This window comes from Benincasa hispida, chromosome 12, assembly GCF_009727055.1.
Source record: "Benincasa hispida cultivar B227 chromosome 12, ASM972705v1, whole genome shotgun sequence".
NCBI lineage: Eukaryota > Viridiplantae > Streptophyta > Magnoliopsida > Cucurbitales > Cucurbitaceae > Benincasa > Benincasa hispida.
This window is the reverse complement of record NC_052360.1, coordinates 839,064-865,462: the sequence shown is the minus strand read 5'-3', so window position 1 is coordinate 865,462 and position 26,399 is coordinate 839,064. Positions and strand designations below refer to the sequence as shown.

The 26,399-nt window shown below is 32.1% G+C and overlaps 1 protein-coding gene across 1 annotated transcript; it reads right to left on the bottom strand.

The window, feature by feature from the left end:
* Nucleotides 1-13,165: 13,165 nt before the first annotated feature.
* LOC120067949 (probable aquaporin NIP5-1) lies at nucleotides 13,166-19,462 on the bottom strand. Its single transcript, XM_039019597.1, has 4 exons — nucleotides 18,729-19,462; nucleotides 15,744-16,163; nucleotides 15,169-15,230; nucleotides 13,166-13,678 (listed from the first exon to the last, which is right to left on the bottom strand). The coding sequence occupies exons 1-4, from the start codon at nucleotides 18,945-18,947 to the stop codon at nucleotides 13,483-13,485; spliced, it is 897 nt and encodes a 298-aa protein (XP_038875525.1). The 5' UTR covers nucleotides 18,948-19,462; the 3' UTR covers nucleotides 13,166-13,482.
* Nucleotides 19,463-26,399: the final 6,937 nt, after the last annotated feature.

Genomic DNA, 26,399 nt, shown 5'->3' with positions numbered 1-26,399 from the left:
TAAACAAATACAATAACTAACTTATCATATTACATTTATAACCCATAGTTTTAATATTGCATCATATGCAACATATAAACCATAGTTCTTTTTCTCTTTTTATGGCATTTATTATAAATCATATTTATATTAATTTCTCTAATCAAATAATAATGTATCAAATACATTAAATCAATTATATTATATATAGTGGAATTAGTTTAATTATATCATATATAATCAAATTTCCTCTTGTTAATTTGAACATTTCAATCTAACCTAAAAACTGATTCTCAACTTGAATCTTTTGAGCTATCAAGGGGACCTTATGGACCTGTAGCTTGAAGCTCCAACGGTACGTGAATAACTGACTAAACTCTTTAATCACAATATCCACCATCCGTTAACTGTCGATACTCCACTAAAGACTGACAGTTGCACTTTTCGCACTACAGATATATTTCTGTGTCTATTAGATATAACCAATCAATAGTATGATGCCCCTTCACAAACCACTTATAAGTACAACTTGGGCTAATTTATCGTTTTGTCCTTGTAGTTACATCTAACTCCTTAAGTACCACTAATTCCTCTAATGAACAATAGATCATAGTCCCACTATGACTAAACCATTTTCGGGCCAAAAGAAGGTGGCGCCACATTGTTTAAGCCCTAGAATCAACCTTTAAGGGAAAAATTTATTTACTTACCCTTACTTCGGGGAATGAGTGAATTTCATCTTGTGTAGTTGAGTTCCCAGCTCTTCAATCAAACGAATCTCCAAAATGGTAGGCTTGTTGAGTCAGTGATCTGGCCACTCTCATCCATGCAAATCAAAGGACCACCCTTATAGGCAAGAGTTCACAGCTCACTTAGGATTAAGGTCATGTTACCTATGATCATCCTAGTGAAATAAAAGTCTCAATTATGAATGGTGTTATATAATGAGACTAAACATTTCATAGTCCGGTCTTATACAAACTCTTTTGTATAGAGTTTCCCTTCTCGCACATCTAATACATAAATGATCAAGATTAAATCATTTGCAGCACTTTACAACATTTGTAATACCTACAAAGCGGGCCACACTCGTAGTGTCACCAGGATAAGGCATCCCTTCTTTATTCATATACTACAAACCATTTAGGTTATCACTTAAAGCACGATCCACTTGTATGTCTCTACATACATGCTTAAGTTACAACAATAACCATGGATCTTAGTTTATTATTTGTAGTTAATGCAACGAAAATATTTCATATTTCATAGACTTAGTGAATAAAATATCATATATTATAAATCACAAAGTGTTTGTTCATACAAGTGTTTACAAACTACAGGGCCCTACGAGATTTAGGGCATCAACCCCAACAACGAGTCATCTTTACCTCAGGTGATTCGATCATGGATAGAATCAAAGAAGGTAGTTTCACCACTCGTCCTCTTGTTCTAGATGGAACAAACTATTCATATTGAAAAGCTCAATTGATTTTCTTTCTAAAGTCAATTGACAGTAAAACCTGGAAAGCTATAGCCACTAGTTGGTCTTATCGAACCACCAAAACTGATGATGGGAAGGAAATATTGAAGCCTGAATTACAGTGGTCTGAAGCTAAAGATGAAGCATCATTAGGAAATTCTCGAGCACCAAATGACATATTTAATAGTGTTGATTGCAACATATGCAGACTAATTAATGGCAGGTCGGTAGATTCACCGTTGTTCGTAAACCTGCGCCCACGCAAATAATATTTATAAATCACCAAACTAACTACTTATACTAACTGGTAGTACAAGTGGCAAGTCTGGGGTCGAACCTCAGGAAAGTACGGAAAATTAGTTCATCAAGTTTGCTTTCAGTTAAAGTGATAAATGGAGGGGGGGAGGGGGTTGGTATGGTTGGATAATTGAAATTGTTTGAAAATAAAAATGCAAGAAAAGTAAAGATAGAAATGCAATTAACCGAGATGTCTTAGTTTAAAGGAATGGATTTGCCCAATTTGATTTAGATTATCGACCCAATTTATTACTTAAATTCTTTATTTATACTTAGCCCAATTGATTGGAATCCTAACCAATGGTCCTAATTATCTAATTAGTCAAATTGCACAGAAATGAATTCGCTCCATACAAATTAACTAATCGCATTAAGATCTAGAGATTACGCAAAGATGAATGTTAATTTGCAACATCTAACTAAACAATCAATGCAACTTTTCTCTAGGTTGCTAGGAACAGTCCTTTTTGCCTAACTTACCTATTGCTTCCAATGGATTATATCCTATAAATATGTGTCAGATATTACAAGGTAATCTCAAAAGCGTTAAAATTACATGATAAAATTAATTTGCATCAATCAACAATCAAAATCATGCAATTCATACATATACATTCAGATCAAAACCCATAAACAAGTTTGAATAAATCAATAAATTAAAATCTCATACCGAATCTCTAAACTAAGAAACCAAAATCTTACCTTCCCATGGGGAAAGAGAAGTTACAATCTGGCACTTCTCGATTAACTAGTAAAGAAACGCTCCAAAATAGAAGTGGATGAGGGAAAAACAATGGAAATCGGCTGAGAGCCGATGGTGGGTGTCCCTTTTCTGACATAAAAAGGGAAGAGCTTATACAAGGCAGGGTCGCAGTGTCGAAACGCTGCCTAGTGCGCGCGTCCGTCATCATGTTCGCAGCATTGCAACGCCACCCTATTTCGTCTAATACAGGCAACTACTACCTTATAGCATTGTGCAATACTCATTCAACATTGCAACACTCTGTTTAGGGGTGTTGTCATCCATTCACGTCCCTTTGAAGTCCGGTTGCTCAAATTAGATCCTAATTGCTCCAAATTAACCCCAAATAGCTCGTAACGACTGATTATACCTCCAAAATGCTCGATACCTACAAAGTCATCAAATAAACACATTAAACATAGTAACGACCGAGAATTAAGTAGAGGAAAATAACACATTTTCGGTGCTATCAAATAACCCCAACTTAATTCTTGATCGTCCTCGAGCAAGGTAAAATCACACATTCACACTAAAGATTATGCTTGCTCAATCACAAGGGTTTTGACATTAACAATTAATAATGCTTCATCAAATGATATTGTCATTGCTTCCTTAAAGAAGCGTTTTAAACATGGGTTGGTGTTGGATGGTGAATCCTTGAATGTTAGATGGTTTGCACATATATTGAACTTAATTGTATGTGATAGCTTGAAAGATGTGAGTAATTCATTTATTCGAATTTGAAATGTCATGAGGTTTGTTAGATGTTTTCTTGCTTAATTTTCTACATTTAAGAAGTGCAATGAAGAAGATAACATATCTAGTAAGAGTATATTGTGTTTGTTGGGTTTTATGCCCTAAGACTCGTAGGTAGTAAATGTAACATTTGACAGCTCATTAATAAAATATTATTAATGGTTATTACAATAAATAGTTTTTTCTTATCTTGTATTTATCTTGCCTAAATAACCCTAATCCAATAAACTAACATCCTAAACTGTTGTATGATTTTTGAACTGTATGTAGAGACATACGGGGATCTGTGTTCAAGATACAACCTAAAGGATCTATAATATATGAATAAGGTCGGGTACTCGATCGTTTAGTAGAGAGCAACTATCGTATAGAAAAACTTGATACACGATCGTTTGCTCTCTCAAGCTATCGTATAGTTTTTTGTTAATGCGCGCTCACTTATCGTTCGATTATGAAAAATGAAAATGATTTTCATTTTATCCATTAGTTACCATAACTGATTATAACTTCCCACTAAGTTGGTTATTAGGAGGAAAATTGAAACCATCTAATTATAAATAAATATTATATTTGTCACCTATAGTTTTAATATCACATCTCATATAATATATAAACTATTGTTTTTTTTCTCCTTTATTAATTCCTCCAATTAATGTATCTAATATATCAAATCAATTATATCACAAATAATTGAATCAATTTAGTTATATCATATATAATCAAATTCCCTCTTGTTAATTTGAACACTTCAAATTAAACCAAAAACTGATTCTCAACATTAATCCATTGAGCTACCAAGGAGACCTTATGGACCTTTAGCTAAAGCTCCAACAGTACGTGAATAACTGACTAAACTCTTTAATCACGATATCCACCATCCGTTAACTGTCGGGCACTCCACTAAAGACCGACAGCTGCACTCTTCACACTATAGATATATTTATGTGTCCATCGGATATAACCAATCAACAGTACAATGACCCTTCACAAATCGCTCATAAGTACAACTAGGCTAATTTACTATTTTTCCCCTGTTGTTACATCTAACTCCTTAAGTACCACTGATTCCTCTAATGAACAATTCATCATAGTTCTACTATAAGTAAACCCTTCCCGAGCCAAGAGAAGATGTGGTACCACATTGTTCGAGCCCCGAAATCAACCCTTAAGAGAGCAGTTTATCAACTTACCCCTGCTTCGGGAAGAAGTGAATTCTATCTTGTGTAGCTGAGTTCCCAACTCCCCAATCAGACGAATCCCCAAAGTAGTAAGTTTGAGTGGGTGATCCAGCCACTCGCACTTATACAAATCAAAGGACCGCCCTCATAGGCAGGAGTTCACAACTCACTCAGGATTAAGGTCATGTTACCTATAGTCATCCTAGTGAAATGAAATTCTCTGTCATGAACGACGTTATATAACGAGACTAAACATTTCGTGGTCCGGTCTTATACAAACTCCCTTGTATAGAGCATCCCCGCTCGCATGTCTAATACATGAATGGTCAGGATTATAACATTTGTAGTACATTACAGCACTTGTAATATCTACAGAGCGGGTCACACTCATAACGTCACCATGATAAGGTTTCCCATCTTCATCCGTATACTACTGACTAATTAGGTTATCACTTAAAGCAAAATCCACTTGTATGTCTCCATATACATGCTTAAGTTACAACGACAACCAAGGATTTTAGTTTGTTGGTTTGTGGTTAATGCAACTAAAATATCTCATATTTCATAGACTGAAGTAAATAAAATATCTCATATTATTACATCACAAATGTTTGTACATACATGTGTTTACAAACTACAGAACCCTACGAGATTTTGAGTATCAATCCCAACAATCTCCTACTTGTCCTAAACTAGTGGGGCATACAAGATAATTACAAGGCCAAAACAATAAACTAGGGCACAAAGGCTCAGTACAACGATACTCTCACTTGCCCTAGTCCAACCACGGACGGTTCTCTAGACCTATGCTCTGTAGGTGACCCTCAAACATTGTAGTCGTGAAAGCCTTCGTAAACAAATCAGGAACGGTGTGCCCCGAAGCTATCTTCGTGACAATCATGTCCCCTCGATGCATAGTCTCTCTGATGAGATGAAATTTTCACTTTATATGCTTGCCGCGCTTGTGACTCCGAGGCTTTCTGGAATTCGCCACAGCACCACTATTCTTACAATAAAGGGTGATGGGCCTAGACATGTCTAAAACAACTTCCAAATCAATCAGGAACTTCCATAGCCAAACGACATCCTTAGCAGCTTTACAAGCCGCTACATATTCGGCCTCCATAGTGGAGTCAGCGATGCACCCCTGCTTAGTGCTTTGCCATATTGCAGCTCCTCCGTTAAGAGTGAACATTGATCCTGAAGTGGATTTCCGAGAATCCTTATCAGTCTAAGAGTTCGTGTATTCAGTAAGGATCAAATCCTTAGACCCATACACAAGCATGTAGTCCCTCATTCTTCGAAGATACTTGAGGATGTTCTTGATGGCAGTCCATTGATCCTGTCTTGGATTAGACTGATATTTACTGACTATCCACATAGCGTAGCAGATGTCAGGTCTAGTACATAACATCACATACATCAAACTGCCAATGGCAGATGCATAGGGAACCTGTCTCATTTCCTCAACCTCTTGAGGTATCTTAAGACATTGCTCATTAAACAATGTAACTCCATGCCGAAAAGGCAAAAGGTCCCTTTTTGAGTTATGCATCGAGTACTTGATCAACATCTTGTCATTGTATGATGCCTGAGATAGTGCTTGCACTTTGTTCTTTCGATCCCGAAAAATCTGAATCCCAAGAACAAACTGAGCCTCTCTCATATCTTTCATTTGGAATTGGGTCGCTAGCCAGTTCTTAACTGAAGTCGGTAAACCTACACCATTCCGAATGAGTAGGATGTCGTCTACATATAGCACTAGGAAAACTACTGAATTGTTGATGATCTTCTTGTAGACACAAGGCTCATCAACGTTTTGGTCAAAGCCATAAGAATTGATCGCAGTATCAAACCTTATGTTCCAAGATCGAGATGCCTGGACCGATTCAGTTTGCAAACTTTTGCTCTTGACCTTGGGCTATAAATCCATCGGGTTGCACCATGTAAATGGTCTCCTCAAGATTACCATTTAGAAAGGTAGTCTTGACATCCATTTTCCATATCTCATAGTCATAATATGAGGCATTGGATAGGAGGATGCTGATAAACTTAAGCATGGAAACAAGTGAGAAAGTTTCCTCATAGTCAACTCCTTCCACCTAAGTATAACCCTTTGTCACAAGTCTAGCTTTGAAGGTTTGCACCTTCCCATCAACACCCTATTTCCTCTTGTAAATCCATTTACAACCTATAGATGTAACCCCATCAAGTTGATCGACAAGATCCTATATTGAGTTGAAGCACATAGACCCCATCTCGAGATCCATGGCTTTGACACATTCATCTCTGTCGACATCCTTCATTTCCTTCTTATAAGACAATGGATCCTCAACCTCGCCATCAGCTACTATAGCCAGGATTTCAATTAAACCCATATAGCAAACAGGTGGGTTTCAACCCTCCCACTACGTCGAGGTTCTCTCAACTCTTTAGGTGGATTTGACCTACTAGATAAACTGCCATCAACAACGCTTATTGATGTACTAGGCTCTTCAATAACTATTGTTGAAGTTTCAGTAGTTTCTCTGGAAAGTTCACTTAACACAATTTTACTTCTTGGACTGTGCTCCTTTATATGATCCTCCTCAAGAAAGGTAATGTTTGTCTAGACAAACACCTTGTTTTCCTTAGGATCATAAAAGTAACCCCCTCGTGTCCCTTTGGGGTAGCCTACAAATAGACACAGCCTCGAACATGGTTTCAGTTTCTTAGGATTAACCTCAAGCACATGTGCAGGAAAACTCCAGATGCGGAAGTGATGCAAACTAGCTTTACGCCCATTCCACAACTCCAAAGGTGTTTTGACAACACTCTTGGAAGGAAGACAATTGAGGATATAAGCTGCAGTCTCTACTGCAAAACCCCAAAACGAGTCCGGTAAGAAAGTGTAACTCATTATCAACCGAACCATGTCCAACAGGGTTATGTTTCTCCTCTCTGATACACCATTCTACTGAGGTGTACTAGGTGCTAAGAGTTGGGAAACAATTCCATGTTCTATCAAATAGTTCTAGAACTCAGAATCCAAGAACTCTCTACCCCGATCAGATCGAAGTGTCTTAATCCGTTTATCAAATACGTTTTCAACTTCAGCCTTGAACTCTTTGAACTTTTTAAAGGATTCTGACTTATGTTACATCAAATCAACATACCCATAACTCGAATAATCATCAGTAAAAGTGATGAAATACTTATAGTCTCCCTTAGCTCCCACATTCTTCGAACCACAAAGGTCTGAATGCACTAGCTCTAAAGGCTCTTTGGCTCGATAACCTTTTCCAGTAAAAGGTCTTTTAGTCATCTTGCCTTCAAGGCATGACTCACACATAGGTAAAGAATTTTCCTCTAACTCGTTTAGAAGTCCATTCTCCACCAACCTCTCAATCCTATTGAGATTGATGTCCCCTAATCGAAGGTGCCAAATTTGGGCATTTTCTTTAGGAGAAACTTTAAGTTGTTTGTTTTGAGTTACGACAGTTTTAAACATCTCTATGTTATGGAGGAAATTTGTTGCTAACAGCCTTAGCACATACAAATGATTTTCCAATAAAACTGAACATATCTCAACACCATCTTTTAGAGTAAACACTTTATTAACTGAAAAATTTAGAGTGTGTTTACATTCAAACAAGGACTTTACAAAAATTAAGTTCCTCTTTAACTCGAGAACAACATACACATCATTCAAAATGATAAATCTATTATGTAAAATCAACCGGAGGCCTCCCACTACCACAGTTGAGACGACGTGCCTGGTGCCTACTCGCATCGTCATCTCACCAGCCTCAAGCTACCGCCAGGATCTAATCCTCTGAAAAGAAGAGCAAACATGATTCGTGGCTCCATAATTTATAATCCAGGCAGAATCACCATTCTCCACTAAACAAGTCTCCAAAACCAGTAAATCATATTTACCTTGTTTGGTCTTGGTCTTGGCCTTCTTCTTCTCCTGCAACTAGCGTGGGCAGTTGCACTTCCAGTGCCCGTTCTGGTTGCAAGGGAAACATTTTCATTTTTCAACCAGCGCTAGTCGCCTAACTCGCTGAGCGGCAGGTTATGGGTTAGTCGGTGCATTCCCCTTCCCTTTACTACCTTTCTTCTTCTTCCACTTATTAGTGCCAGAAGAAAAAGGTGCATATTTAGTTCTTGAGGCCGAACCTCGGAGGAACTTTTTAGATGATGAAGCAACATTGGTCTCACCAACTATATTCTCCTTGCTTTTCAGAAAGGATTGGAATGTTTGCAACTCATTGAGGAGAGTTGTAAGGATATAATCAACCCTGTTCAGAACAACATTGCTTACGAAGTGTAGGAAGCTTTCTGGCAACGTCTCCAGAATAATGCTAACCTGGCTGCCCTCGTCGATGCGAGCCCCGTTCATCTCTACCACATTAAAGTGGACCATCATGTTCAAAACATGTTCTCGAACAGATGTACCCTCCTTCATTTTGGAGTTGAAGATGCATTTTAGAGCGTCATGCTTGAACTGCTCGAACGGTTGTCCGAACATTACCTTTAGGGACTCCATGATCTCATGTGCAGTGACCATGGGATCATGCTTCTTGGCCAAGACGTCGTTGAGGCTGGCCAAGATGTACGCTCGAACCTTCTCGTTCGCCCGTGTCCATCGTTGATACACGTTTCGAATGTTTCGAGCAGCAGTAGAAGGTGCGAAGTCATCGATGATAAGTATTGTGTTTATCGAGTTCTTCCAACTAGCATAATTATCGCCAGTTAGTTTGTTGACAGCTAAAAGAGCTAAAGTTGCGATTACCATAATTTAAAAGTTGTTGAAAATAAGAACAAACTTAATAAGTCTACTTGCATTACCACTTTTAACACCCATTTTAGGTTTTAGCAAAATAGTTCTATTATACCCTAAGTGAAATGACATCTATTTTGCAATGATGTCCCAGCGAGGCAGGACAAAAGTCACCGTAGGGGTGATCAAGTGCCCCTTCACTAGGATGAGACATTTTCAACCATTAGACCGAAACAACTCTTGTAACTGACTCTAACAGTCACCATTTTTCAGTCCAAAATTCGTTAACAACATTAACAATTTCGCGTAAGTGAAAACCCTCATTTTAGGCCTTAAAGTCCCACCCTAATGCGCCCACCGAAGGGAAAAAGCATATTAGGACAAGAGACTGAAGCAACTTATCCTTTTCAAAAGATCAGATACAGAGTTGTACAAATACTGCCATCCTTCAGGGAGACACTCCGAGAGTTTCCATGAGCAGCGGAATGATTGTTCCAAATTCCATTTGTATTTGAGCATACACAATTATAATCAAGAAATGAAAACTAACCAGTCATGCACAACACGAAATTACAGCATGCTTTCAGTAAGATCAAGGGAAAGATTATCATAACTTTGAAGACTCATCTTCAAACTCCCTCGATTACAAACACTCGATCAATCTCTAAGATTACAACACACAAACGCTCGAACACCACGACCGCAACACAGCACGATCACAGCGACCATGAACACGATGATCTTCAAGATCACAAACACAACGACGACCTCCAAAAACCTCGACTGAATCGAGTTGAGTACAACACCATCATAATGGCTACCTTGGTATTCTTGGTGTGCGAATCCAAAATTGTGGGCTTTGTGTGGACTTGGTTAGAGGAAGAGACCGGAAGAAGAACAATTGTGTAAACAATTTGAGCAAGTAGGAGACAAAGTCTATCATGTAGACGATGCCCAATCGTTTAGAAAAAGCTTCGCGATCATTTAGCTAATGTCCAGCTGAGTTAACTATCGTGTAGTGTCACTCCACAATCGTTTAGTCTCTCTTCAGCTATCGTTTAGTGAATCTCATTGACTTGACAACGATTCCGTGAGTTTTCTTTCCCATAATGGAAAATCTAAAAAATCAACTAAATTTTGGAAAACATTTTTCCTTTTATCTCACGGTTACCATAAAACTACCAATAACCTCCCACTCAATTGGTTATAAGAGAAAAAGATATAATGATTCAATAATTAATATTATTACAAATATATATGATAACCAACTTACCATACTATATTTATAACCTATAGTTTTAATGTTTCATCTCATGAAACATTAAACCATAGCTCTTTTTCTATTTCACGGTATTTAATGTAAATCTCATTTACATTAATCCTCCACTTGATGTATCTTATACATTACACCAATCATATCATATATAATCGAATTACCTCTTTTTAATTTGAACGTTTCAAATCAACACCAAGAACTGATTCTGAATATAAGTTTTATTTTGTATATGTTTGAAATGATTTGCTTGAATTTGACAAGAGATGTTTTTTTGTTTATTATGAAATCTTTTATTGATTGGATATGATTTTTAATGTGATTTAAAAGTGTGGTAATCATGCTTATAAGATTTGGTTTTTAAATCACTAAACTTGTACCCATGGTAATTATCCACTGCACTTACATGAATGTATTTTCATAGTGTAGTCATGATATACGTGAGGTCTTTGGGACCCACGTCGACAAATGCATAGGCTTCAGAGATAATTTGATTGGAAAATTAAATAATTATTTAATTTAGTTTAATTTAATTAATTTAATTGAATTAAAACTATAGATAAAGTGTGAGAGAGATGTTCCACTTAATATGATTTAAATGAAATAATTAATTACGTTAGATTTAACTAATGATTAATTAATTAATAATTAATTTAATTAATTAGATGACTCCCACATAGGTAGTTATCTAAAAACATGGGTGGTTCCATATTTCTCTCATTCTCTATCTCGGTTGATCAAAAAAATTGGTTTTTATCACAAACAAAAAAGAGAAAAGTCCTGTACAGAACAGGCCTTTTTATTTCTCTAAAAGAAAATCCCCCTTCTTCCTTTCTTTTTCCCAATTCAAATGGTTTCCAAAAACCAAAAATTACCAAAGGTTTCTAGAGGATAGGAATGTTGCTCTTTTGGTGGTGTTCTAAAATCTCAATTGGAGAATTGGATTCTCTCTTAGTTCTACAAAGTGTATGGGTATTTAAAAAATCCCAAATTAATAATGAGTTTTGGTTCTGTGTCTTCCGTTGCGATGGGACTTTCATCCCTTCAGTGTCTTGATATTCAAACTCGATGGAATTTTACGTACTTGATGCTTGATGCAATTGCAAAATTTGAAAAGTCATTTGAGAGGTTAGAAGACTACGACATAGTCTACATGAATGAAGAGGAAAAACTAACCGCCAAAGATTGGAAATTGCTAGAATATTTATCAAATTATTGTCTGTATTCTATGAAACAACTATTAGGCTTTCAGAGTCTCTTGATGTTACTTCCAATAAAATCTTTCATGAGAATTGCATAAGAAAAAGTGCAACTAGTCCTATTGCTCTGCTTTTGCATAAAATGACAATGAAAATGCAAGAGAAATTTGATAAGTATTAGGAAAAAAGAGATAAAACAAATTCATTGTATGTTTCCTTTGGACCTCATTACAAGATGACATTTCTTTTGTATTGTCTAACCAGTTATTTGATGTTGATGTGGCAAAAGTTACAGGAAATAAGGTAGAGGGTGTTTTGGGAGCATTGTTCAATGAATATAGTTTGTCTCTCTCACTTGCTAATAAGGATGAATCATCTCACAAGTCAAAGAACCCTCCAAGTATGAGTCAATCTTCTTGTACCACTAAAAGTGCTTCATGTACTACTATTAGTACAACTATAAGTGCTTCAAAGGTTTTCCGTTTTGATTTTGAAGATATGGAGGAAGATGATTCACACAGTGTGGATAAAGAAGTTGATATTTACATATTGGAGTCTCATATTAAATGTAAGGAAAACTTTAATATCTTAAATTGGTGGAAGGGGAATTTTTGTAGATATAAAGTTCTCAGCAAAATTGCATGAGATCTTTTAGCAGTTCTGATATCCACAGTTGTCTATGAGTCCCTATTCAATACTAGTGGGAGTAATCGATCATTTTCATTCCTCGTTAACTCCAACCACAATTGAGGAACTTGTATGTGCACAAAATTGGTTACGTTTAGACGAAATTAGCATTGATTTACAACAATACTTGGAGGATATTGTACTTGTTGAGGAAGTTTCGTATCATTAAAACATATTTATATATTTTTTAACATATTTATATATATATATATATTTATTATCTTACCAAAAGTTTATCATTTTTTCTTATACTTCATAATAGGTTTAGAGGAAGCGGCAAAGGGAAAGAACAAGGAGAAGGAGGATGATGTGACAAAGAATGGTGAAGAAGGAGAAGGAGAAGGATATGAAAGGCAAATGAACAAAATTTGGAATAATGATTGACAAACGAACAAATATGTAGGGTATTATTTAGTGCTTGACTTGCTATTTTCTTTTATGTAACTTAAACTTTGAAGGTGTCGTTGTTTAACTTATTTGGAATTTCTATGTTGTGTTCTTCATAGAACTTTTTATTGTGGTCAATTGGAATTTTTTATATTGTGTATTTTGTAGAACTTTTTATTATGGTCATTTGGAATTTTTATGTTGTGTATTATGTAGAACTTTTTTACTGTGAATCGATATTTAAATTATGTTTAGAAAAAATTGTAAAAAAAACAAGAGAAAAAAATGTGGCATAGGCAACAGAAAGTGGAAGAAAGAATGAAGATAAAAGGATAGGGGAAAAAATTGATTCAGTTCGATATCGAATCGAACCGAACCAAACCATTTTCATCCCAATCATTACTAAACAAGGGCATACATTATAATATATATATCACAAGGGCATACATTATAATATATATATCACAAAGACAAGATGTCAATTACATATTGATCACAAGCAAAGAGAAAGCACAGAAGTGTGTGTTTTCGACAAAAGAAACCCTAAAAAGAACTCAATTCAAAGTTGGCAAGAAGAAGCAATGACGCATATAAACAGACACAAACGTAGCAATCAAGACGATATGGTCTTCCAGTCTCATCAATCCCCAATCGCCTTTTTCTTATCTTTATTTTTTCTACTGACACACACACATTTTATGTCATAGACTCATACTTAGCCAATGCCCACCGCCTGATTTCAACGCCGGAAGCTCCTTACCTGCGACGGCGCTTCTACTTCGTCTTCTCTCAGCTTCACAGCGGTGTAAGTTCCAGCGCCGACTATTGCCCCTAGCGTCGGCGCCACCAGATACACCCATAATGCTCTATAATTTCCGGCAGCCACGGCGGGGCCCAAAGTTCGAACAGGGTTCATCGAACCACCGCTTGAGGGCCTGACATTTTGCCACAAAAGTCTCCGTTATTATAGAGGTAAGAAGGAATCTTTTTTCTTTTGGTTTAAAGTCAAAGGTTTGGGAGCACTTTATATTTTAGGGGGTTAAATTGTAAATTTGACCCTAAAAATTTATGATTTATAATTAGAGTTAAATTTTTATAATTTGATAAAATTCTCATAAATAATTCATACAAGAGAACTACGTATGAAGTATTTATCAAATTATAAAGACCATTTGTGAAGTTTTACAAAATAATAAGGATTAAATTATAACTTTTTTAAAATTATAAGAACTAAATTCTAACTTCCTCTAAATTATAAGAAGAAATTAGTAATTAAACCTAATTTAGCTGATAAATATTTTTTTTAAAATTAAGTTATAAACACTACTTTGACCTATAAAATTTTCTATAATACACATTTTCTACTCTATTTTGAAAAATCAAGTCAAATGTTAAAATATATTTTTTTAAAAAATTATGCTCTGTTTTGTGACCATTTCGTTTTTTATTTTTGGTTTTTGAAAATTAAGCCTTTTTTTTTTCATTTTCTTATTGCAATTTGTATCAATCTTAAGTAGGAGAATTGTATTCTTAGCCAAATTTCAAAAACAAAAAAAAAAATTTAAAAACCTATTTTTTTAGTTTTCAAATTTTGACTTGGCTTTTAAAAATATAGGTAAAAAGTAAATATCGAAGCAAGAGATTTAGATGTGGAAGAGGTACTTAGGGGCATAATTGTCAAAACTAAAAACTCAATGCGAAATTTAAAAAATGGTGCTTATTTTGAATTCACCATTATTCATTAGATCACAATTACTTTTTATTGAATAAAAAAAAAATGAGGTTTCTTAGTTTTTTAATGCAGAATTCTCCACAATTTTTATCCCTTATTTTAAAGGTATTTTGTTATACTAGTTCGAAGTTAAAAGGTATTTTTTTAAATATATTTGAAAGTTCAATAACCATGAAATAAAACTTTCCAAACGTCGTAACAACAAAAGTTTTATTTGAAAATAATGTAAAGAAAACGACAAAGTGGGACTAAGAACACGATTTGTCGTCATTACAAGTATCTCGTTGAAATTGAGATTCCTCTTTAATTTCATTTGTTTTGTTTATTAAATTATTGGGAAAATGGAGCATTATGGAGTTGGGGGAAGTGGGGAAGATGTCAACTTTTGACACCAAATTAGTGTTTGTTGTACGTTTGGTTGAGAAAAATGAAAGAAAATATTCCATTTGCCATGTTTAAACTAATTTCAAAATCTATTTTTAATCCTTTGATAGATATCAATTTTGAAAGTCTAAACCACACGTTGAATTTTGACGGATTAAAGTAATATGAGATTATTTTATACATGACAAAAGTTATCTTAATCATTTCAAAATCTTTTTCAAACACATTTTTAGTGTTTAACTATAATGTATTACTTGCATGTATTTTTTTAAAGAGTACAGAAGAAATAAGGTTGGATGAAATACTGACCCAGCAACAAGAATATTAAGCATCACTGTAGCTCCGACTGCAATTCCAGCCAACTCTCCAACCTAAAAAAAAAAACAGAGAGAGAGAAAATTTGTTAAGAATATAAATTAATGGTTGAATATATACACCTCAATGTTTTAGATGTGTATTAGTACGATATCAAAGCAAAAAATGTTAAGAGTTTGAATAAATGATGGAAGATATCATAAACCATCAACTTAAATTTTGCATTGAAGTATGAGCTTCTATGATCAAAGTTCTAAATATTATCATTCTCAATTCACTGATTGATAAAAAAAACTAAGTTAATGGGACTTGTAGGCTAAAATATATATGAAGAAGACCTAACGAATAGAAATAACATTGTAGAGGTTTATATACAACACCTCTCCTGTTTTGATATCATCTAAAATTGTTAATTGACCGATTGTGAAGGAAAATTTAATACCATATTATCTAACAGTAAGTATTTTCACCTCTCTAATATTGATGGTTACTTATTAACTTTTGTCCTAATTTTATATGGCCACACATAAATAATATGGACATAAGCTTGTTATAGAAAAACTACTTACCGCACGAGTGTCAGTGGCGACTGCGGTGACGACAAACAAGAGATTGAAAGTGATGATAAATTCAAGAGCGAAGGCCTGGCCAGTGCTGACGGAGGGGACAGTGACGCCACCGGACATGAAAGGGTGAAAAACACCTTTGAGAGCGAAGGAGGCGCAAATGGAGGCGGAGACCTGGGCAGCGATGTAGGCGGGGACTTGCACCCAAGGGAAGTGGCGGAGGGCCGCAAAGGCAATGGTCAGCGACGGGTTCAGATGGGCTCCAGAAATGTGTCCCGTCGACAGAATTACGATCATCACCGCCAGCCCGGCACACGCAGCGTTTCCGATCAGAGTCTCGACGCCGTTGTATTTTTGGTTGACAATGGGCCCTGCCGTCGCAGCAAATATCAAGATGAATGTTCCCACAAATTCTGCTCCTAGCTAGAGATTAGTGAAACAAATGGTCAGCTTGAAGATATTTTTGCTCAATAATTCCTTTGGAGTATTTTGTCTCTACACTTTTAAATATTTCTGAGAAAATTATAAAATAAAAAATTCAAAAAATAAATTTAAATTAGTAAATAAATATTTTATTATTTAAAAATAAATAAATATGTCTATTATTTATAATATTAGTGGATTTTTAGGCTTAGTTTTTTGTCTTTCGTGGAATTTTATAAATTACAATGAAAATATCGATTTATCCCTCATATCAAACTTATGAAAGGTAGAAATATCGATAGGAATATTGACATGTCGATGAAAATTTTAAACTATGATTATATGAAGAATTCAAATTATAGACCTCTGATTATTAATATTTATGTTGAATTGTTTTCGTTTGGACTAATGTCATTTTTTTTTTCGACTTTAAAAAAAATTGAATTGTTTTATACCGACAAAAATCGCCATCCACAAAATAATTTTGAATATCTTGAACAATCATTGTTTAGGTGTCTTGGACGCCTCCCCCGACAAAAAAAAATGAAGTTTATATTTGGTTAAAATTCAATTTTTTTTAAGTGATGACTAAAGTAAAGAAATTATAAAAAAAATAAAAATCAAGCACAATTTTAGGAAGAAAAAACTAAAAATAAAATTATTAGCAAGTGAAAGGTTTAAACTTTGTGAGTTTAAAATTTTAATTCCAAGCACCTTGGATGAAAAGAAAAATAGCTAATTGAGTAACATTGTAAAAGAAATATTTTACAACCTACTTTATATGTTTATTTTATTATAATTTTTTAAAAAAGATAAATTAAAAAATAGTATGGGAGAGGATTTGAACTTCTCACCCTATAAGAAAATTAGATGCCTGAATTAAAAATTATCATATGACTAAATTTATAAATTAAAAATAGTTTAAATCCTATTGTGGTCCTGGACTTTAAATTTTATTTTATTTTGGTCCCTTAACTTTAAAAAATGACTATTTTAGTCCCTTAAAAAATGTTTATTTTGGTCCCTTCTATAGATTTTGTTAACTTTTTTTATGAAATTGCATCTAGTATGTGTTAAAATAAAATAAAGGTGAAGTAAAATATTAACAACCAACACGCCAAAATATTTAACAACCAAAATCTTAATACAAAATGACTTTTGAGTTATCTGCTTTATCACCTAATTCAATTTTAAAATCTAGATTTTTTAACTTGACTAACTTATTTGACAGTCTAATTATTTAAAAATACAAGTCATCTCATTATTTTAATTAAGGATTAATAGAAATTTAATAAAAGAGATAAAAGTAAGTACTTTTTTAAAAGTTTATGAACTAAAATAGACGTTTTTTAAAGTTTAGAGACTAAAATAAAATAAACTCCAAAATTTTCAATAAGATTTAAACCATTAAAAATTAAGCAAAAGGACAATGAAGGGTCATTTTAGGCACATAAATTTTTTGATCAATTATTGACAAGTGAACTATAAAAAATTATTTAAATATAAATAATTTAATTTAGTAAATACATGAAGATAGTTCTTCCGTTATGGCTTAATAATTGTATGGAAGGCAACAATCCAATCCGAGTCAGAGATGTCAGAATATTTGGAAAAAAAAAATAGTATATATATATATATAATTTGCAAAAGCAAAAATAAAACAAAAGGATACCATATTAAAAGATTAAAAATCCTCTTACGCTCCTTTTCTTTTCTAAATATATATTCACTGTTATTTTATTTTTTAAAAAATGATAATTTTAATATCTATGGGTAAAATTCCAACACAAATCCTATAGAGATACACAACCAAAACTAATTAATTATCCCCTCCAAAAAAACACATTAATTACTATGATGAAACTTTGACCCAATAATAAGCTCAAAGTTGTCATTTGGTTGGCTCAAAAGTAAAAAATGGAGAGTTTTACCTTCTATGTTATTGAAGTTAAAAAAGAAAAATTACTATTTAAAATACACTAATAGACAAAATTAAAATTTGACCTATAAGTTTACAATAATTTATAAATTGAACTTATAAATGGTAAAAATTGAAATTTCTAACTTATATAATTTTTACAATTTAAAATATGTTAATATGTGGTATTATTATATTTTAGGATAAAATTAAAATTGAACTTTTAAATTTACAATAATTTATAAATTGAACCTATAAATAGTGAAAATTGAAACTTCCAACTTATATGAGTTTTACAACTTATATATAATTATATGAGTTTGAAGATTTAATTTTAACACTTATAATTTTGAGGGCTCAATTTTTAAAATTGAAAGTTTAAGGGTATAATTAAAACTACTACTATACTTTATGAGTGATTTGTTATATTTTATTGATTCTTTTAATACAACCTCTAGAGTATTGAGAATTTAAACTTTTAAATTTTTAAAAAATACATCAACAATTTTCGAACAAAACGCTGTTGTTAGAATAATTTATAATATTACTGGAAAAAATGGGGAAAAAAGAAATATTTAAAATAGAGAAATATCATAATTAAATCCATATATAAGCAATAGAAAATTAAAATTTAAAAAAAATGGTACCTTGCGGGTGAGAGAGACATCGGGAGCAGGGAAGTCAGTGAAGCACGTGTGAGGTTGGCCCCACGTGGGAGCATTCACGGGCAAGCACTTACACCGCGGCATTGACTTCCGATCGTACGATAGAGAATCCACTCGGAGCCCGGAAAACAGCGGCCCTCCCGGCGTCCCTGGGGTCGCCGGCGCCGACGCCACCGGTGTTCCACTTTCCGATTCCGGCATTTTTTTTTCTTTTTTTTTTTTTTCAATAAACAAACTTCTGGGTATTAAAAAAAATCAATTTTTTTTTGGTTTTTTGGGTGTTTGAATGATGGGAATTTTAAAAAACAAAGTTACATGATTTGGGGTTTTTTATAAAAGTTGTTCTAAGGCAGAATTGGAAGCTTAGCCAGGATAATAAACACTAGATTTTTACTTTGGGATACAAAAGAAATTCATCTAATTTTTTTTTTTAAAAAAAAAAGTTTTTTTTTGGGATTTTTTTGAAGGGGGTGATTGAGAAAGGGGTCTAAAATTACATGATTTGGAAGCTTTTATAAATGTGAAGTTAAGGAAGGTTTGTTGAAGAGAAGGAAGCCAGGCCTAATTTAGTTTAGAAGCTTAAAAAAATGGGTTGAATGAGAAAATCCAGAGTGAAAAAATGGAATTATGGAATTAAGATTAATGGAGAAAAGAAAAAGATAGAGAGAAAATGGGAATGAAAGAGGAAGGTGTAAATGGTGTAAGAATGGAGAGAAGGGGGAAGAAGGAAGAGGCAAATTTATACAGAGGAATAAAGGCCCATGAAAATATAATTTTGTTTAATTATTAATTTAATTTAATATTTTGGGGAAAATGTAATGAAAAACTAGTTGATATTATTAATGAAGAAAAGTCAATGGGTATGGAATTGCCTTGAGATAATGCTAGAGTCACACCTGCTTTTGGGTTTCTTTTCCTCACAGTCATTCATTTCTTCCTTCCTCCTAAACCTTTTTTTTAAGGGAAAAAAATCACCTCGTTATGTGAGAAAATATTTAAATATTATTGTGTATATAATATATAAACATGATCACTTCTTATGCAATTCAAGTATTTGATTTGTGCAAAAGTGAGCTATTGCAATTGTGCAATTCAAGTATATTTTCTATTGGTATATTTTTTTAATTTACTTTTGGGTCAATTCAGGTCTATGTAGATGGTACATATTTTAACATGATGCTAATTTAAAGATCAAGAAAATAATTTACTTAGCAAGAACTGGAATTAATTACAGGCATAATTGATGCTACGTTAAAAGATCAATAAAGGAATTTAATTGCTTGGCATAAGCTTAGTTAAAAAATGCACTCCATCCTTTGAGGTCGAAGATTTTATCCATAGTCTTGCATAATACTTTTACACTGAAAAATGTATTTGGTTTATTGAGATTTTTTTTTCTCTTTTATTATACAAAATTAATTTAACCCTAATTTTTGTTTTTTAAAAAGATTTTGGTTATAATGATTTAATCTTCAACCTCAAAAAAAGGACAAGGTGTCAATTATTGTTGAGTTATACTAATGTTAGACATTTAATCTCTAGGAGTGTGAAATATTTGACAAATTGAGCCATATATATCAAGGTTTTAAAAAATGATTTTTTTTTTTTTTTTGTATTTTTCAATAAAATATATTTGTGAAATAATGGCAGAAATATAGGAATTTGTATAGCTCATCGAAACATAATTATGTATAAACTTTTACCATTTTTATAAATATATTTATAATAGATGTATCACTAAAATATATTTATGAAATACTTAATGATAGATACTGATAGTTGTCTATCTCTGTGTATCTACTAATAGATAGTAATAGACTTATATCACTGTCTGTCAATAGATAGATACAAATAGACAACTATCAAGGTCTATTACAGTAATAGAAGTGTTCACTTACCCCTTATTTGTAGATAGTTACTGATAGAAGATTGATATTTGCTGCATTTTAGTCCATTGAAAATTTTACACATGCAATGTTTAGGGGTGTATGTCATAGTCTATATACATAGTGATAGACATTGATATTTGTGTCTCTGTGTCTATAGACTACTATCACTGTCTATCTGTGATAGATGGTGGTAATGTTCTATCAATGTCTATCACTAATAGATCATGATAAACAACTATCACTATCTATCATTGGAAATATTAGCATCTATAGAATAAAAATTTAGCATCAATGCAATGTCCAAGAGTGTATGTCATAGTCTATATACCCAATGATATACACTAATAGTTTTCTACATGTGTCTGTCAATAACAGACGATGATAATATTCTATCACTTATTGATAGCAATAGACAACTATCACTATCTATCACTGGAACATTAGCATCTATGGAATAAAAAATTAACATCAATGCAATACCCATGAGTGTACGCCATAGTCTATATACCCAATGATAGACACTGATAGTTGTCAATATGTGTCAACCAGTAATAGACGGTGATAATGTTCTATCAGTGTCTATCACTAATAGATGGTGATAGACAACTATCACTATCTATCACTGGAACTTTAGCCTCTATGGAACGACAATGTGGTATATATCATTGTTTTTCCCTGGCCCGTTAGTGGGCTAAAACTGCCCAAGTAATTGATCTCCCCCATTTTTTATAAATAGTTTAGTTATAAATAGATACTTCTAATAGAATGTCCTTATTGATAGTTTTGTCGCTAAACTAATATAAAATGACAAACTAAAAGACAATGATAGCATTCTGTCCATGTGTGTTAGTGATAGACAGTGATAGAATACTATCACTTTCTATCAGTAGTAATAGTGTTCTATCTATGTCTATCAGTGATGACATTGATATTGAATAGAAGGCCAAATGATAGACCAAGTGATAGAATTTTATCACTGTCTATCATTGATAGACAGTGATAGACTACTATCAGTGTATAATAGATAATAAATTTGTTAATAGTTTTGTTGCTAATTTTCTTGTTTTTACAAAGATGTTAATCAGAATGACGATAATAGACAATGGAGGCCAAATGATTGACTAAATAATACAATACTATCACTGATAAACTTTGATAGACAACTATCATTGTCTATATAGTTTTGTTGATTTCAGATGAGTTTTCCCTTTATTGCTATATGGTTGTTTCTACATGGTTGTTGATGATATCATGATACATAGTTGCCATTGTTGTTGATATCATGAAAGATAGTTTCTTGCTATATGGTTGTTGTTGTTATCAATGATATAGAGTAATAGCAGTCTATCACTGATAGACAATGATGGAACACTATCACTTTCTATCTCAAAGAACAAGAGAACGTTTGGCTCTTTTTTATTATTTTCTAATATTTTCTCTTTTTACTTTGCCTTCACAATGTTAGAGTTGATAGACACTGATAGAATCCTATCACTGTCTATCAGTAATAGATGATGATAGAATTCTATCAATGTCTATCAGTGATTATCAGTGATAGACATTGATATCATTTGAATTCTATCATTGTTTATCTCAGAAATAAAATAATTTATTGTAAGACGTTGAAGTTCAAATTGAAGAAACTGATGTGGAAGTGCAAATTGAAGAAACTTTTGTGGAAAGAAAAGAAACAAATGTGAAAATTGATGATGTGGAAAAAAAATCGAAGAAGAGAAAGGGATAGATTGAATTTTGATTGTAGAATTATTTTTCTTTGATTTAGGACTACTATTTGTATTACTTGATATAAATTGAATATATAAGGGCACTTGTTCGAATTCATTATTGTAAATTTTCTTTTTTAAAAGTTTAGAAAGAATTCTTGAAATTTATAAATTTGTTGGTATTTTTTACTATAACATTTTGTTCTATTCACTTGAATATGAAGTGAATATGAAAGATAAAACAGTGTTCTTGTTAATAGACGCAGATAAACTTCTATCAGTACTATAGATACTGATAGATTTTTATTAGTATATAGTAATGTGGAGTTTGTTCATTGATTGACTTTTGTGATACATGAGAATTTTTATGTTCATTGATGGAGTTTATGCATGGTGTAATTTTTTCCTAGGTGTAGTTTGTTCCTAAGTACAACTTGTTCATTGATGGAACATTTTGGAGTTTTGTACAATTTTTTCATCCATGATCATGTTTCTAGAAGTCTATCAATATTTATCGGACTGAAAATTTTTTCTTCTCGCCGTCTTCAACCCGATATAAATCATCTGTGAACCTTGATTGTAGAAAGGAAAAAAAATATCGGCGAGAAAGAAGCTGACCGAAACGCGTGACAAATGAAACAAGGGTACTCCGGTTATTTTTATTTATTTATTCTTTTTTTAAAAAAAAAAAAAAAAAAAAAAACTCCCCGCAGTTTTAAAGGAGTGTGTTTTAGTTTGGCCAAATAGTTTGCTTATTTTACCATTTATGACAATTTCCTATTTAAAAATTAGTTTTCCGTGACACAAATTTGAAAAGAAAATGGCTACTAGTTTTGCCTCCGATTATAATTTCAATAAAATAATACTTATTCAAAACTAGATTAGAAACTTACAAATTACATAATCAATAAATCATATTAAGATTCAATCAGCAAACAAAATGGTTAAAAGTTATCTTTTTTTAATTCTTATTTTTTTTTTAATTTTTTAATACAATGAGGGTAATAGGAGATTGGAATAATATACCTCGTGATCAATAACCTTAACCTATGTTTGCTTTGACATTTTGTTAAAACTAATCTTAATATAATTCAATTAGTTAAGTCACGCCTAATATTTTCTTGTAAAGATTAAAAAATTTGAATCTCCACCCAACACACATTGAAATGTTTCAGTCCATCTAACAAAAGTTTAGAACCTAACTCACCAAATTTAGCATTGTTTAGATGCCAAGTTAAATTTTAAATTTTAGAGTTTATATGTTGGAGTTAGGAAGTATGTATTTGGATACAAAGTTATTTAGTTGGAGTTCCTCAATAAATTTGCGCAAAAGAGAGAAAGAGAAGAAGACAAAGTTTCTCGATAAATGTGTAACTTTCAATAGTGAACATTATTAAAATTAATGGAGTTGAGTTGTTCAACATTAATTTATGAAGTCGATAGGCCAAATACTCTGAGTGATATAAAAAAGCCCCAAAACTGGCCCAAAAATACCTAAACCTCATTAAAAGTCATAGAAAATATACAATATAAAAGTCTTTTTTTTTTTTTTTAAAATAATTTTGAATCTTCATCCTTAATTCATCCACTAAATATTCAAACAAATAACAAATAATAATAATAATAATAACAAAAATGACATCTATATTTGTCTAAAAGCCAAGTCGAAAGTACTGTCGTTTTTACCTTCAACTTACGTTTGAAAATTTGTTAGCAAAAAAGAATATTCTCGTTAATGAATTATAAATCATATATACGGTACAAAATTTTATTTAACCCATTTCATACAAAAATGACATTGAAGTTAAATTAGATTCAAGTTAACGATTTTTGTTATAATTAATAAGTGAATAAGAAAATGAGTAGGGAATAGAAATTGCAACATATGTACCTAGAGTCCAATTTTATAAAATAATTAAAAATGTATAGTACAAATTGATACAACACGACAAGTTACGTTCAAGAATCAAAATTAAAATTTTATATTACAATAACTCAACACCTGATTTTTTAAAAATAAAAATTCGAACATCTTATATTCGTGAGTGTTTGAACCAACTTACACACTTCAATTTATCTCACATGACAACTCAATGATCTATACAATAAAAAAGGAAAGCCTCCAATAAAATATTGTTCATTATTCTTCAACCTCACAACTCAAATTTGGGAGAGAGGTAAAAAGGTAAAATTGAAGGAAGCAAAGCATCAAATAAAAAAAATTAAATAAAGAAGAATGTGAGGCAAAGTTTTGTTAGTCTAAGAATTCAAATGCAAATAGGTTGCACATGCAAGTAGTAACCTTTCCTTTGCCTTCCCTATTACCCAAATAAATAAAATAATCATTAAATAAATAAATAAATAGTACCCACCGCCCACTCTAACCACTCAATAATGCCATTAAAATAAATAAAAAGAAAAAAGAAAAAAAGTGTTCATTGTTTCATCACCAAACTAAGCATATTTTGGCCATTTCAACCAAGCTTCCATCACTTATATATTATCTTTTATCTCTCCCCATCTCTAACACTTTTAGGATAAAATACTATTTTAATCTACGTATGTAGTTTTTATAATTTTAAATATCTAAGTTTAGTTTATATATTTTGATTAAATCTTAAAATTAGTCCTTGTTCGTTAGTATGAAGTTAATTTTCATTAAAATAGATGTAATGATAACAAGAATTTTCATGCAAAAATAGATACAATATGAATATGTTTGTAGGAAGCAAACTAATATAAACTAAAGTTTTCTTCTTCTTTTTTTTTTTTTTTTTTTTTTTGAGAAAATTGTTAATGAAACTAAAATTAGAGACTTATTATGAAAATTAAATTACATCTAAAGTTTAGACTAAAAGGGTATTTTAGCGTAATTCACCTTTTTGTTTATTTTATTTACCATGAGAATTTGATAAATAATATCTCATACTAAAATCGTTATTTTTTTTTTAGAAAAAATATATACATATGTCAATAGTTTTTTTTAATACGATCGGAGGTAGGTAGATTTCAAACACTGATTTCGTGATTACTAACACACTTATATGTCAATAGAATCATGCTCTTTGTGACATAAATATGTCTATACTTGTGACTTTTTAAGTAGTATTATTGTAACATTACAAATGATTTAAGTAAAGTTTCAAAAATACACGTCTTACCATGCATTCAACCACACTCATGATGATCACTACTCAATAAAGAAATAAAACTATACTCATGATGATGCAAACACAAATCTAATTCAAATAGTTCAAGCTTTGAACTCCTTACCAAACTCTTAAAAGAAAAAAGGAAAAAAAATAGATGAAATAAATGTAAGTATAATTCAACTAGTTCAAGTATTATTGGAGTTAAAAAATTAGTGTAATTACAAATATCACAATTAGGCTCAAAAAGTTATCGGAAATAATATAATGCAAAAAAATTGTAGATAAAGCAAAATTTCGACCTAATTCTAGGAGTCTATCACTTATTTTATCAGTGATAGAGTCTATTACTAATACATTTTATCATATTTATAATTTTTTATAAAAATATTACTATACGCTTAATTATTTATCATAAAAATGCTACTCATTATAATTTCTTTAAAAAATTTTGACTCCACAACTACCAAACTCAAGATAAAAAAGAAAAATGCCAACAAAATTATGCTCGTGATGACTTTTATTTTGGGCTTTGAATTGTTTTGTTTTTATGGTGTAGAATGCATTTTTTTTTTAAAAAAATAATAATAATCAAGTTCAATTTCTGAATTAAATATATAAATTTTAAAAAAATGATAAAAAAAATCACAATCTTTTGGGAAAAGACTAAGGCTTTCATCCGTTGTGTTTGGAATGTGTGAATTAAATTAATTCAATCGTGCTACAACTAATTATTGTTGTTTATTGATTCATCATTGTTCTCGTTGCTTTTCAGACACCAACCTTCCCACCAAGGATGGAAGTGAGAAAAAACATAAATGCCCAAAAATGATTTTTTTAATATTAAACTATCTCGACATATGGACCATTATATATAAGATAAATAATATA

What these genes read in the sequence shown, in the direction of transcription:
- LOC120067949 (XM_039019597.1), bottom strand. Translation starts at nt 18,947, where the DNA reads ATGCCGGAATCGGAAAGTGGAACACCGGTGGCGTCGGCGCCGGCGACC. An exon ending in ATGTCTCTCTCACCCGCAAG is followed by an intron (nt 16,164 to 18,728) that starts GTACCATTTTTT and finishes ACTAATCTCTAG; the next exon opens with CTAGGAGCAGAATTTGTGGG. An exon ending in TCGCCACTGACACTCGTGCG is followed by an intron (nt 15,231 to 15,743) that starts GTAAGTAGTTTT and finishes TTTTTTTTTTAG; the next exon opens with GTTGGAGAGTTGGCTGGAAT.